At 48.5% G+C, this 14,276-nt stretch overlaps 4 protein-coding genes across 4 annotated transcripts; 2 read left to right on the forward strand and 2 right to left on the reverse strand.

Moving 5' to 3' along the window:
* Positions 1–547: 547 nt before the first annotated feature.
* On the reverse strand, positions 548–3,811 carry rna14 (cleavage polyadenylation factor subunit RNA14; the record flags this gene model as incomplete). The annotated part of the gene is made up of 5 exons (XM_043285449.1): positions 548–564; positions 625–1,338; positions 1,394–2,396; positions 2,453–2,884; positions 2,942–3,811. The coding sequence occupies 5 exons, from the start codon at positions 3,809–3,811 to the stop codon at positions 548–550; spliced, it is 3,036 nt and encodes a 1,011-aa protein (XP_043134140.1).
* A 620-nt stretch (positions 3,812–4,431) lies between these two features.
* On the forward strand, positions 4,432–5,435 carry asf1 (nucleosome assembly factor ASF1; the record flags this gene model as incomplete). The annotated part of the gene is made up of 4 exons (XM_043285450.1): positions 4,432–4,540; positions 4,600–4,639; positions 4,694–5,002; positions 5,057–5,435. 4 exons carry the CDS (start codon positions 4,432–4,434, stop codon positions 5,433–5,435), a joined length of 837 nt encoding a protein of 278 aa, XP_043134141.1.
* A 4,997-nt stretch (positions 5,436–10,432) lies between these two features.
* Positions 10,433–11,557, reverse strand: ACHE_21078A (THUMP domain-containing protein; the record flags this gene model as incomplete). The annotated part of the gene is made up of 6 exons (XM_043285451.1): positions 10,433–10,570; positions 10,638–10,778; positions 10,829–11,043; positions 11,098–11,251; positions 11,309–11,437; positions 11,519–11,557. The coding sequence occupies 6 exons, from the start codon at positions 11,555–11,557 to the stop codon at positions 10,433–10,435; spliced, it is 816 nt and encodes a 271-aa protein (XP_043134142.1).
* Positions 11,558–12,118: 561 nt separating this feature from the next.
* PDC1_1 (alpha-keto acid decarboxylase family protein) lies at positions 12,119–14,012 on the forward strand (the record flags this gene model as incomplete). Its single annotated transcript, XM_043285453.1, has 4 exons — positions 12,119–12,227; positions 12,286–13,594; positions 13,662–13,869; positions 13,929–14,012. 4 exons carry the CDS (start codon positions 12,119–12,121, stop codon positions 14,010–14,012), a joined length of 1,710 nt encoding a protein of 569 aa, XP_043134143.1.
* Positions 14,013–14,276: the final 264 nt, after the last annotated feature.

The raw sequence follows: 14,276 nt of genomic DNA on the forward strand, positions 1-14,276 counted from the left end.
ATCTTTTAAGAGAATTGGATATTATTTGGCGCAAGACTACCCCTCTAGAACGATACATCTCTGAAGAGGAGATACGTAGTGACGAAAAGAATGAACGAGGAGGAAGCTTAAGAGCTCAGACTACTTGATCAACAACTTAAGAACTAGAGACGACATTGCGAGAAAGAGATAGGATTCTCGGAGGATTTTGAATACACAGAGGTTGCTGTTCCAGATGTACAGGCTAGGGATAACGTATCCAACGCAAATAATCACCATAGTCAAAAAAAAAAAAAAAAAAAACGATCCAAAAGTGTCGCCTGGCCTTGAGCACAGCTGCCGAGGAAGTCCACAATGAATATCTAACGCCGTCCCATAGAATGCAAACACGCACTTGAAAACATTGAAAACACTGTATATCTTTCTGAGCCACGCTTGGCTAACCAAATGCCCGTAGGAAGGTTAAAAAAAAAAAAAAAAGACAAAGAGAAAGAAAGCCGGTATTCTGAGTAAAAACGATGGTCGATATCGCACCATGCAATAACGCCGCATATTCGAATCTGTAGGCTCACGGACGGAATATACCTAGTACATTGTGAGCACAGGGGTCCAACTTAGAACTGAGGGAGCGTAGACGAAGCTTACCAGCAAACGATTGTATCCCAACGGGAGTTTGTCCACCTCCCAGACCCCGGCCTGGCAGGGGAACTTGGCCAATGGAACTCGGTATATCAATCCTGCGGAAAAGCTCAACTAATCTCTCCGGTGAGAAACGGCCGGCATTATAAGTAGATGCTGGGGGAATGACACTGAGAAGATTGACTATCTCCCGGGGAAGTGGTGCAGGTGATCCTTGGGACCTGAACTGGGATCCAAGACTACCATTCACTTGCTGAGGACGTTTTTGTTGGTCTAACCGCCGTCCTTGAACAGCCTTGAGCGGCGAATCCGCCCGGATGAACTTGCGTGGCCGACCTAAGTCGTCGTCCAAATCTTCTAGTGGCCTCTTTGGAGAGTTTGTCACAGGTGCTTCCGTATACCTCGGAGGAGTGCCTTGGCGAGACGTTGATGGTTCTGCAGCAGGGTACACTGCCTTGGGACGAGCCTGAGATGGGGAGATTATAGGTCGCACAGCAGTGGGATCGAACGACGGGGCAGAATAACGGTGGGCAAATTGTTCTAAGGTCGGATCCTCAGGGAATAGTTCGCGCATTCGGTTCTCAAGATTGATCACTTGGATGAGATCACCGTAACGGGATTCGTACTCATGAAGGAACGAAAATATAGGTTTCGTCTTGTGGACATTGTCGGGATTCGATGCCAATTTCCGCACTGTCATTTCAAACACTGCTCTCGCATCTGAAAAGAAAGTTAGTTTTCTTGTCTCAAGGAGTTCAGCAAAAAGTCGACTTACTAATGACGTCGTTGATATCAATCAAATGCTTGAGATATTCGAGGGCGAAGTTCTCATCCTCGGGGAATAGCTTTGCACCTCGCTCGAAAATCTTGGTAGCGGCAGGATCCTTGTAGCAATGGTACTCAATGAGAGCACTGGCAATATAAACATCACTGGTAATGCGGCCCCTCTTGCGAGCATCTGCAAAGATCTGTCTTGATCCAGGCGCCTCTCCCGGTTTGCCCTTGCCTTGAACACGGCGCATCGCACGCATAAGAGCAATCCACGCGAAAGATATGGTCCTGGAAAGAATGCCAATCTGAACAGCATGGGCATTTTTGACGGCTCCAATTTGGGCGTTCTTCATTGATTCCCTTGCTTTCGCATCGCTTTGATCATCGTCATCATCTTCGACCTTCGATGGCTGCTTTTCAGGGTAGGATTCCGCAAACATCTTCTCCATGCGCTCAACGTCTAGGGCTTCGCGAGTGCGAGCTTTTGCGATCAAGTCGTAGAGCGCATCCAGGACCTGGTCATATGGCTCTCTGACCTTGATACCTCGCTTGATGGGATCATGCTCGGAATCCGAAGTAATCTCCAGTCGGTCGGCACGCTTGAAGGCGAGCAGGCAGCTTTCCGGATTGGCTTCCATGCCTTGTTTTAAGAAATCGTTCCCTTCAGTATCCATACCATTCAGGAAACAAAACTCGGCTGCTTCAAACCACATCTCCGGCAAGAAACGGAGAGCCATGAGTGCTTGTTTGTAAACATATACCACACGGTTCTTGAATGCAGCAGGGTCATCGTCTTTCAGAACAAGCGGATCATCCTGTTCCCATTTGATCCAACGCTTCCAGATATCGACCTGTTGTGCGAATTCGACATCTCCTTCGGTGCCTGGGACAGGAGGCAATCGCGGGAGTGTCGTGCGCACCAAGTCCCGAGTGATATTCTGCAGCTCCGTGTAAGAGCTTCTGGCGGTCATATACGCTGGCGATTGTTCTTGGAGGAATTTACGACCCTAGAAGCACGAAGCGTTAGGATCGCGGCCGAACTAGAGATTGGAATTCACGTTACCGTAAGCTTGTTCAATCCCATCTCGAATTGGTCGTATTCTTTCCAGAGGGTATTGACAGCCTGCGTAGGAACACAAATGGCTCTTTGATATGCCTTACGAAGCAGGTCCATTTTCTGCTGGTCCTGCCATCCCGGGCCACCGACATTACCGGGACCAGAGCGTATGAATTGGACATAGTCACTCCAGATAGACCCTGAATCCTTGTCCATTCCAACGTATTGTAGTGCTAGGTCGTACGCAGACGAAATGATCTTCCTTGCGTTTCCCGTTGTGTCCGTGGTCAACGGGTTACGTCGACGAACGTAATCCAAGTATACAGACCAAAGTTGGGCATCAGGAATGGTCAAAAGAGTCCTGTTGAATATTTGCTCGAGGCGGAATAGCTCGCTAATGTCCGATTCCATGTTGGCATATGCCACCCATTGCTCGGCCTGCAACAGGTTAGTCCAGTCATGAATGAGAAAAAGTTTTGACTGGCAAGTACTTACGGCAAACGGAAACACCTTCAAGAATCGTTCAAACACTTCGCGAGCGCCGTCAATCCTGCTGCGGCTTCTATGTTCATTGATCAATTCGAGCCATGCAGGAATGTCGCCTCGCGGGTCTTCCTGAATCCTGTCTTCCAAAATCCCCACCCGATCGTGCGGTAGGCGGCTTTTGGAGGCTGACGGTGATTCAGGAGTAGGAGTAGGCGCAGCGCTTGCCTGCACGCTGTCAGACTGCAAAGCCTGTGAGCCGTACAGGTTCTGGCCAGCAGCAGTAGGCGTACCATTATGGGAAGCAGAAGCAGCAACAGAAGGGTAAGAGCTATTAGGGGCATTTTGAAAAGTGGCAGATTCCTGTAATGATACATCGGGGGTAGAAGTAGATTGATTCACATTTCCTGAAACAGGTTTCTGAGGCATGTTCACAGGAGGGGTATTCATGTCTTCCTCAACACCAAGTACAGCTGGGGGTTCATAGTCTCCATCACCCTTGTCCTCGTCCTCATCCTCATCCTCAACCACGAATCCGCCGATTGTCCTGGCCTTAGGCTGCGGTGCAGAGGCTGGGGTCTGGGACTCGGTTCGCGAAGGTGTCTCGGATGGGACAGTACCGCCAGGCTGCTGACTAGGGTTGGGTTCTGAGAGGGAAGGAGTCTGTTGTTGGGGAGGATTGGAATCAGAGGGAGAAGGATCATTTGAAACGTTTTCACTTTGAGAAGCAGAATATTCATCTTGCAGTGTCTTTGAAGGATCATAATCATCTGAATCTGAGCTATCTGCACCCTGCTCCTTAACAGTCTTCTCAAAGTCCACAGAGTCCGCATTCATTGCCTGAGCCTGGAAAAAGGCCTTCTCAGCGTCATCTTCAGCCATGGTAAGGCAAAAAGGGTCACAATCGCAACGAAGCGGCCGGAACAGATAGGTGGAACAGCGATATATAATTAGAGTCCTGTCATATAGTAGCAAGCGAGTCAGTTACTGGCGTGGAACTTTTCGAGGGAGTAGCTTTCGGCATCGCAGCGGGAAACGCACCTTAAGAAACCTCAAAAACAACGCCACCAAAAGAAACAAGTAAACCAGAGCAAAATCGATACAAAAGCACTTTGTCAAGCAACCTGTAAAGCGCGCCAAAAAGAAGGAGTTTGGCTGGTGAGAAAGTAGAGATGGCTCTGATGATGCTATGCTGTTAACCGCGCAGAAGCTTTGCAGCAGCAGTTTCCCACGTGACCAAGGCGGTGAGCGCGCAAAATGCGTGACCAGACCGCAACGCGAAAGCGGCGCGTCCGCCGATCGCTGGGCGTCGTTGTTGTCTCGTTAACACTTTTGATGCACCTGTGCCTCCTTCCTTCCTTCCCTCCCTCTTTTATATTTCTGCACTGAATGACCGCTATCTGGATTTTCCTTCTCTACGATTTCAACTTCGAATTTCCCGTACACTATCATTGACCAAACTTCCCTTATCCCGTATACCTTCATCCAGTTCTAAACTCGCCATGTCGGTCGTCTCTCTCCTTGGGGTCAAACTCCTCAACAACCCAGCCCCGTTCCTTGCGCCCTACCAGTTCGAGATCACTTTCGAGTGTCTGGAGCAGCTCCAAAAAGGTAAATTGCAGATTCCTATGATACGGAATTTGAACCCTTTGCTAATACCGTTTGCTTAGATCTGGAATGGAAACTCACCTACGTCGGTTCGGCAACTTCGTGAGTCGCCACGAAAACAGACAATCCCACTCGGATTTTTACTGACTTCGCTAGTTCTGAATACGACCAAGAGTTGGATTCCGTGCTCGTCGGACCTATCCCTGTCGGTGTCAACAAGTTCATCTTCGAGGTTAACCCTCCGGACCTCAAACGGATCCCCGATTCCGACATCCTTGGAGTTACTGTGATCCTTCTCACCTGCAGCTACGATGGCAGAGAGTTCGTTCGTGTCGGATACTACGTGAACAACGAATATGACAGCGAGGAGCTTCGGGCAGAGCCCCCTGCGAAGCCAATTATCGAACGAATCAACCGAAACATCCTTGCTGAGAAGCCCCGTGTGACCAGGTTCGCAATAAAGTGGTACGTTTTCTCGCTCCTTATTTGAATTTCTTCAATACTAATTCCTTTTATTAGGGACTCCGAGGAGTCTGCTCCGGCCGAATACCCGCCAGACCAACCCGAGGCCGACAATCTGGACGATGACAGCAATGCCTACGGTGCTGAAGAGACCGAAATCGAAGCCGCTCTGCTCAAAGAACTCAAAGACGCCGAGTCGCAAGAGCCTAAGGGCGAGGATCATGAAATGGAAGGCGCTGAACCTGCCGCTGGTGAGGAGGAAGACATTTCTGATGGTGAGAGTGAGGATATCGAAGATGAAAGTGACGATGACGACGAAGAAGATGAGGAGGAGGGCGGAGATGGCGAAGAAGATATCGAGATGGGTGATGACTCGGAACAACACAAAGCGGCATCTGCACCTCAGCATCAGCAGGCCGACGTTATGGTCCACTAAGCCAGTGAGGTAGGAGGGGGATGTTTGTTTGTTTCCTTTTTGAATGATTTACGATTTGGTTTGCGACGTTTCATGACACCGGAACTGTCCCGAGCCTACTATATATTTTCAGGCCGGCAGTATTATATACTTTATGAGATAGAAAGGTATAATATAAACATTGAGTGGTTGCTTTCCTCTGGATCCTGAGTACACCGTATTATCTAGGGATACGCGAAGTTTGGTTGCGGCTGCAGCTGCATACATATGCTGTGTAGCTGGTGAAGACCATTGCGGTGTATACAGAAGAACAGGTTAGTGTATCCATTTGGATCAGTCGTATTCCCTTCATGGGCTTCATAACAGCCGGTATAAAAATGGCGTCGGTATGGTGTGAATGGACTGTTGTCTAGAAGCCCTCGAGTGGTCGATGAATCAAGACGGCATCTTGCTTTTTCAACAATCACTTTTCATTTTCTCTCTAGAAGCCACTGAGATCAATTGAGCAAATACGACTCTAAATCACTTCCAATAGACCAACAACATCACCATCATGTCACTATCCACTACCTTACCTACCCGAGACAACATGTCTTGCAACCACTAGTTTTCACTAGATGCCCGTCTCTGCCCATGAGGAGACATACATCCCATTCACCAACTCAATGCATGCCCCATACAACGACATCATGCGACACTTGCGAAGTGAAGAAGTGGGATGATGCGAGGGGTGTTGCGATGGTGAATTTGAGTTTGGTATGGTTGCATGCGGGACGGGAGGAGGTGAAGAAGTGGTATAAGGGGCGGCCGAGAGAGATCTGGGACTTGTATAATGGTAGATGGAATGGAAATTATGGGAAAGATAAATATAGGGTTCTTTGAGTATGAATATATATTAAAGCTTTTGGTTATCAAGTTCTGCAAGTAGCAAAAACGCATTAATTCCGGAATTCCAAATCAGTCGTAACACATGAGCAACAGATATTAAACACATAGTGCGAGAAAGAATCAAGGGTATGCTGTGAGCAAATAACTCCAAACCAACGTAGTCTACAATCTGACCTTCCTTCAACCTCAGATTACAACCCAAACTTCGAGCCCAGAGCTATATAACATGGTCAGCCGCGCACAAAAATAGGATCTGTACATGAAATCTTACCTCCAAAAAGAGCTTTTCTCTTCTGGTTCTGGACGTATTTGTTGACATCGCGAGCCCAGCCACTGCTATTCTCCTCCAGCCGGTCCATACTGTCACTGAAGTTGCCAATCCGCTCCGTACGCTCGTTAACTTGACGCTGCATATAGGACATGTAGCCCTCTTGGCTTCTTTGCGGAGCCTGGTTGGGCATAGCTCGTCCCTCTCTGGCAGCTCTGCGTCGCTCTTGTTCATCGAGTTTCATCTGCTCCTGCATCCGCTTCGATGGCGGTCGCTCAGGGCCTCCGACTGCGAAGTTGTCAGCAAAAAGAAGCAATACTGCTATTAGCTCTGTAGGTGCACGTACTAAGGATATCCATATCAGCTGGAGAAATGTATTGGGTGCCGGAAATCCACTGGACATTCGTAATGGTAGGTCGCGGAGGGGGGATTGCCTGCGGGTTAAAGAGCTGGTCTTCAGAAGGTTGTCTATAACAAAGTCAGCAGTTTGGCGATAAATATGACTGTTAACGGTGTTTACGTACAATCCAGACCCGGAGCCCCAAACGTTGAATAATCCCACTTCAGAAGGAGTGGTCCAAACCAGGACGTTTCCATTAGGAGCAATGACAGACTCCGAAATACGCCTCATATCAACAATGTGGCCAACACTGCTGCAGCCAATTTCCTTGAGAGCCGGAAGAGAAAACGCCCGAGCGTTGCCGTCTCCGAAGAGACCGACAAGACTGTAACCTCGGCCTTCAGTTTTTACGACTGCCGCAGAGTCACACAAGTAGTCATCCCAAGATTTATGGGCTCCCTTGGACGTCGCGGGCTTGAAAATCCTACAGCCCGAAGTCGTCACACCAACCACAGCGCCGTTGATCATTGCTCCATGACGTAAGCCCCCAACTGCATTTGGAGTAGCTAGGGCAAGACTGCCGACTTCCGCATCGATAGGAATGATCTTGATGACCTTATCGTCGAGCAAGGTTGATCCGGCAAACTGAGCTGTGTAGGTTCCATCGCTTGCAGGTAGAATCTTGAATGTTGCTAGGTTTCCTCTGTTGGTACCAACGAAGCAACAGATACTTGAATAGTCTGGACGGAAAAGGTCAGTATGAGCTAAATCTTAATACGCATTTCCATGGCGTGGCCCTTACCTTCTCCATCCAATGTCATAACGCCGAACTCCATGCTCGTAGGCCATTCTGGGGGAGCTTCCTCGGGCGAGCGAGATTTAAACAAGCTACCTCGTTTACTCGGTTTCAAAAGCTCTGATAGGTGCGCTGTATGAATAAGTGCTGGGCCACGCAAATCCATGATTGCCATACTACCGCCTTCAAATCCGGCAGCAACGAATCCCACATGGCTGTGTTGTAAAGCGGTCACCGGGCCCTGTTGCATCTCCAGAAGACCAAGTGGAAGGAGACCCGTCCTCAGTCCTGGATCAGTCCTGTGGTTGATTTTGGTCACTTTCCCCGGCCCAGCGTTGGTGCCAGAAGGCTCCTCTACACCATATTTCGCATTGTTTCCCCACCTAAATATCACCACCTCTCCGGTCTTAAGACCAACCGACAGTTCGCCAGTCGTTGGGGCCATGGACATCTCCGTAACCTCGATATTGCTCGTACGACCCACCGCACGAGCCAAGTCAACTTGGATTACCTCTCCATTCTCGATCTCATCATCGTTGCCGGTATCCCAGAGACGAACAGTCCCATCTGCATGAGCTGTCGTGATGACATTACGGTCTTCAAAGCGTTTGAGCGCTTTCTTTCCTTCGGCACCACCAAGTAAAAATTTGGGGCCTTGTGACCTTTTCTCCTTTAAGCCGTACCAGGCTGAACGATCCACCGTCGTTAGCGTGATCTTGTTCACGAACGGATGGACAAACGAGAGGAATGGGTGAATCATATTCGTTGGCGTAATTGGGTGACCACTAGGGAAACTCATGGTAATTAGTTCTCCCGAGGATAGAAGCCCAATGACAGCGATGGGGTCATGGGCGCCAGCATAGTATGGCGAGGCGCGTGGAATGAGACAAAAGTCAAGAATCTGTGCACCCGGAGGTGTGGGTATATTAATTTGTGCCTTTGGGTTCTCAAAGTAGCTCTCAAGCATCTGCCAAGTAGATGTTTGGTAGTTGGGGGTCGAGCCCATATCAATGAAAGTAAACCCCTTGGGATCAGATGGTAGACGACCGCCAGCAATCAACAGGCCGCTGTCGTCTCCATTCTGTTTCACGCACCACGCAATCTGTGTGATGGGTTCTTTGAGGGCAGAAATACCACTCACTGACGGGGGCCTATCTGATCCAATTCCGGGTTGGTCGATATTCAGATCTTGCATTGTCCTTGCCGAAATTTTGCGGCCATCTTTTGAATCCCAGAATACCAGACTATTATCATCATGGACGGTCAATACAAAAGTTCCATTAGGATGCCACAAGGCTTTGGTCAATTTTGGCCTTCGTGGCTCTCGATGAGGCACCTCGGAATTTCCTCCCAATGCACCCGGGGGCACTTCATATTCGAAATATTTCTGCGGCGTGTTCTGTTTGAACGTGAATGTCACAGCTCCTTCGGGATATCCCACGAGTATCTTGCCGATGTCACGAGGCGAGAAGGATAGGGCGATAACAGGACAAAGCCGAGCCCGCGGGTTGTGCTGCGCCCAGAGATTGGGGACTCTGAATGGCGTAAGAGTCTCGCGGTCAAGGTCGTACGCGATAATGTCGCCTGTTCTGTCCTATCAGCATATAATCATTGCTATATCTTCGAAATTTGTTTGCGCGCACCACTCTGAAGACCGATGAATGCATAATCCAGGCTGGGGTCTGTCAATAGCGCGGTGACGTGACTCGGAGGGGCGTAGGTAACCAAGGTCTGTTTCGTCTCAAGAGAATAGATGCTAATTTCATTCTTGGAGTCGACGCTGATCAATTTATCGGCGCAGAACTGGATGAACTTCGCATAGGCTTTCCGTGGAAATGTGAAGACAACCGACACCCGTCGCTGGCCGAAGACATAGATTTGACCGCTCCCAAACTGAGTATCACTCGTTCCCACCGCAAGCAAGGACTGAACGGGATCGTATGCGAGCGCGCTGATTCGTGAGTTAACGCCGCATCTTGCGAACTATATATCATCAAAATCATCAGTTAAGGGAAAAAAAAAACGAATCGGTGCTCGGGGCCGCCAAGGCATACATCATCCAGAACGAACAAGTCTGGGGACAATCCTTCGGACAAGTCCTTCTGGATGCCAGCTTGTTTTCCTCGCAGGAACTGAGCCATGATTGTCTACAGACCTGGAGAAGAGAAGGGGCCTGAAGAGGGAAAAAGAGAAGTAGGAAAAGAGGGATGGGGCCAACTGCAAGGCGGGGACGTTCACTGCGGAGCGGAGAGATACTGCCGCCGCGGGAGATCGATCTTTGCCCCGCTATGATCTTTTTGGTTTTTGGGTAGTTTATGTTAATTCTCACAAAGTCCTCGTATGTTATACATGGTAAGAAACGAAGAATTGGATATATCACTGGCTTGATAATTATTTCTGGATCAATAGGTACGAATCTCTACCGAGTCAATCACTGAGGGTCGGCAATCACATGATTGCAGATATTCCAGGCAACAACAATAGTACGAGTATGGAAAGCTCTACGATATGTTCGACGCCGGTCAAGAGTCATGTAACATACAATGAAGCGAAGCATGTCAGATGCTTGCTCACTCGGAACATGTTCTCTCATGGCGAAGCTACAAGTGTAGGTATTTATGCTGAAGGCGTCACGCGTCTGAAACCCATTCTCCCAGTATACCGCAAAGCTAGAATATTGGGGATCAAAATAGTTTCATGGCAATACATTGACCGGTATACGATCATTATGATTTCGATTCCCTTGTCTTAGATTCCTTTTTCTCAGACGCTTGCGGCTTTGGAGTTGGACTGTAAAGCTCGGCCAAATTGTATCGCTTCAGTTGGTCATAATCACCTCCGACAACACTCATTCCCATGATATTCTGCGATGACATTAGACATGATGTCTAACGTTGGAATATAAAACGAGAGAGGCAGGGGGGGGCTTACCTGAATGACGGTGATCAAGATAAGCGCATCATAATTTTTGAGATCCACAGAGTGGTCACCACCAACGGCGCTTGCAATCGTCTTGATCACTGTGTTGCGGTCAAACTTCGTGTTGCGGCTTATAGAAGGTCGAATGGCAAACTGTGATTAACAGGTTAGCGTGCCTTCAACAATATGGAGTATCAATTCACCTTCTTGGGTGGTCCTCCAGAATGGAAATGGGGCTCGAGGATCTCCTTTGCAAAAGCCTCCAAGTCAACACTAAGGGTCTTTTTGATCTGAGTAATTGGCGTCATCCGTTGAATGTAACGGCCTCGCTTCTTTTCAGGGTGTTCTTGAGCTTCAAGGCAGAGCTTGTGGACCATCTGCACAGGATTTATAGATTTATCAAATTTTATGAAAGCCACTGTAAATATTCCGTTAATACTGCTCCTGGACGGAGGTAGGACTATTGACATACCACATGGGACCTCCATTCTGATTGCTTGAAATTTGCGAGGCTTCCCTTTCCCGGGTTTTAACCCTTCAACTTCTCGTCTGATTTGCGCTTCGATGTCATCCTCGTTAGAGCTTGACTCTCCATCATCATCACCACCGGCGATTTCCTCGGCAGTCTATCACGTGTTAGGCGAACCAAAGAAGGACGTAACTTCCCACAACATTAGACTGACCTGTGAAAAGATATCCAGTGCCTCTCCAATACATTTACTCTCCCGGCCCATATCACAGGTGACAAAGACACCCCAGTCGCCACTTTCAACGATGGCCCCTTTAGACTGTTTCTGATATTTGCCGCCCCCCTGTCACGATATGAGTTTTTGATCAACAATAGCTATATAGATCCAATTGCATAACTCTCATGCTTCGGGTCAAAGGCGCACCTTTCTTCTCTTCACGGATTGGTTTGCGTCTCCGGGCATGGCTCTTTTTCCAGTTCCAGACATCCGCGCTGCCTTTCTCCCTTTTAAAAAGATCCCAAAATTGGACACTCTTCAGTCCCGCACCTTTTCGCTTCCGTGGTTGATGGAACAGTCGTGGTGGTGTTGGTTTCAGTGTGCTGATTTTATCTTATCGCCAGAAATTCGGCGAATTCCTAATCAGGATTAGTGGGTGAGCACCCCATCGGTATGCTTTTCTGCTAGCGACACTCAGTACTTCCATATGAAGGGGGCTCCTGTGCCATGGAAACCCAGCATAGCTTATCTGAAAAGCCTGACAGTAGTTCGTCGGAAGAGAACTCCGCTTAGACGATCATAGTAATGAAGCTGCTTGTTGTTACTGTGACCGGTCGTAGTATTCGCCGCAGCGCATGACATCACGCGCTTTTATCTCCATGACGTATCGTCCATGGATTTCTTGTTCTCGTTTATATTCAGCGAGTCCTCACGTACTGCAGATGTGAAGGATTTATCTCTCACACCCTTCATCCCAGTCTACAAGCCTGATCGGTGTATTTCACTTGCAATTGATCTCCGTTCACAATGGCTACAGATATTTACACAAGGGAGCTTCGTCAGCCTATAGACGTTGCTGAATACCTGTTCCGACGACTGAAAGAGGTCGGTGTCCGTTCGGTTCACGGTGTCCCAGGTTAGTTGCCTAGATACCCATGGTCAATTTATTGGTTGCTAACGAGGCCTATCTTCAGGTGACTACAACCTTGCAGCGCTAGATTACCTGTCGAAATGCGGGCTCCATTGGATTGGAAACTGCAATGAACTCAACGCAGGATATGCTGCGGATGGTTATGCCCGAGTTAACGGAATTGCAGCTCTAGTGACCACATTTGGTGTGGGTGAGCTGTCAGCGATTAACGCCATTGCGGGAGCATACTCGGAATATGTGCCTATTGTCCATATTGTTGGTCAACCACACACAAGATCGCAGAAGGACGGGATGCTACTCCATCATACGCTAGGAAATGGAGACTACAACGTGTTTACCCGGATGAATGCTGAGCTCTCTTGCAGCGTTGCACGTTTGGAAGACACACACGAAGTGGCCACTCTCATAGACAATGCCATTCGTGAATGCTGGGTCCGCAGTCGCCCTGTCTACATCACACTCCCTACCGACTTGATTGTGAAGAAGATCGAGGGAGAGCGACTGAAGACGCCCATTGATCTCTCACTCCCAAAGAATGACCCCGAGAAAGAGGACTATGTCGTCGACGTCGTCTTGAAGTACCTACACGCCGCCAAGAAGCCTGTGATCCTGGTGGATGCTTGTGCTATTCGCCATCGAGTCCTCGAAGAAGTTCATGACCTGGTGAAGGCCTCTGGGCTCCCGACTTTTGTGGCTCCAATGGGCAAAGGAGCTGTGAGCGAGACGCATCCGAACTACGGCGGAGTTTATGCAGGGAATGGGTCAAATCAAGGTGTTAAGGAACAAGTCGAGTCGTCTGATCTCGTCTTGAGCATCGGTGCGATCAAGTCTGACTTTAACACGGCTGGATTCACATACCGCATTGGCCAGCTGAACACCATTGATTTCCATAGCACGTATGTGCGAGTTCGCTACTCCGAATACCCAGAAACCAACATGAAGGGTGTCTTAAGAAAAGTGGTCGAGAGAATGGGTGCTGTGAATACCGCACCAGTCCAGCCGATCACCAATGCTTTACCGGAGAGCGAGAAGGATTCGAAGCAGCAGTTGATCACTCATTCCTACTTATGGCCAACAGTCGGACAATGGTTGAAGGAAAACGACATTGTCATCACGGAAACAGGGACGGCAAACTTTGGTATCTGGGAGACTCGGTTCCCGCCAGGTGTTACAGCCATCAGCCAAGTTCTCTGGGGTAGTATTGGTTACTCTGTTGGAGCTTGTCAGGGTGCAGCCGCTGCTGCAAAGGAACAGAATAACCGCCGGACCATCCTCTTCGTTGGTGATGGCAGTATCCAACTCACTCTGCAGGAAGTGAGCACCATGGTTCGAAACAAGCTCAATCCAATAATGTAAGTCGCGAGAAACTATTGGCATCAGCAAACGCGGTTGGTGGATTCTCACTAACCTGCGAAATAGTTTCGTGATCTGCAACGAAGGCTACACTATCGAGAGATACATCCATGGATGGGAACAGAGCTACAACGATATTCAAGAATGGGATTTTGTGAGCTTGCCTCCAGCGTTTGGGGCAAAGGACAAATACAAGGGATACCGGGTTAAGACAAGAGACGAGCTCAACAAGCTCTTTGCGAACCAAGAATTCGCTTCATGTCCACATCTGCAGGTTCGTTTGCTATTGAGAAAACCCCATGACCTATTCAAACTTGCTAATCGAAACTACAGTTAGTTGAAGTCCACATGCCTCGTGAAGATGCCCCGGCGCCTTTGAAATTGACGGCGGAAGCGGCCGCCGCGAGGAACAAATAAGGACAACATTTCACGTTCATTATTGAGAGGGCTCCTGTATTAATGATATAGATAATTTACCAATCAAATAGACCTTGTATAAAATTTATGATGCTTCAGAGAGAAGAGGGATACGTTAATGCACGTCGATTACTTCTCCGTGACTTCCGGAATTTTGGGCATACTTCGGAGATTACACGGGGATATCAAAGTTAGAAAGAGGGCGGTTTCCGAATATCAATTTTTATCAGTTTAATGGAATTGTGCTACAGTCAAATAGTTTGG

Source organism: Aspergillus chevalieri, chromosome 2 (genome assembly GCF_016861735.1).
Source record: "Aspergillus chevalieri M1 DNA, chromosome 2, nearly complete sequence".
Taxonomy (NCBI): Eukaryota; Fungi; Ascomycota; class Eurotiomycetes; order Eurotiales; family Aspergillaceae; genus Aspergillus; species Aspergillus chevalieri.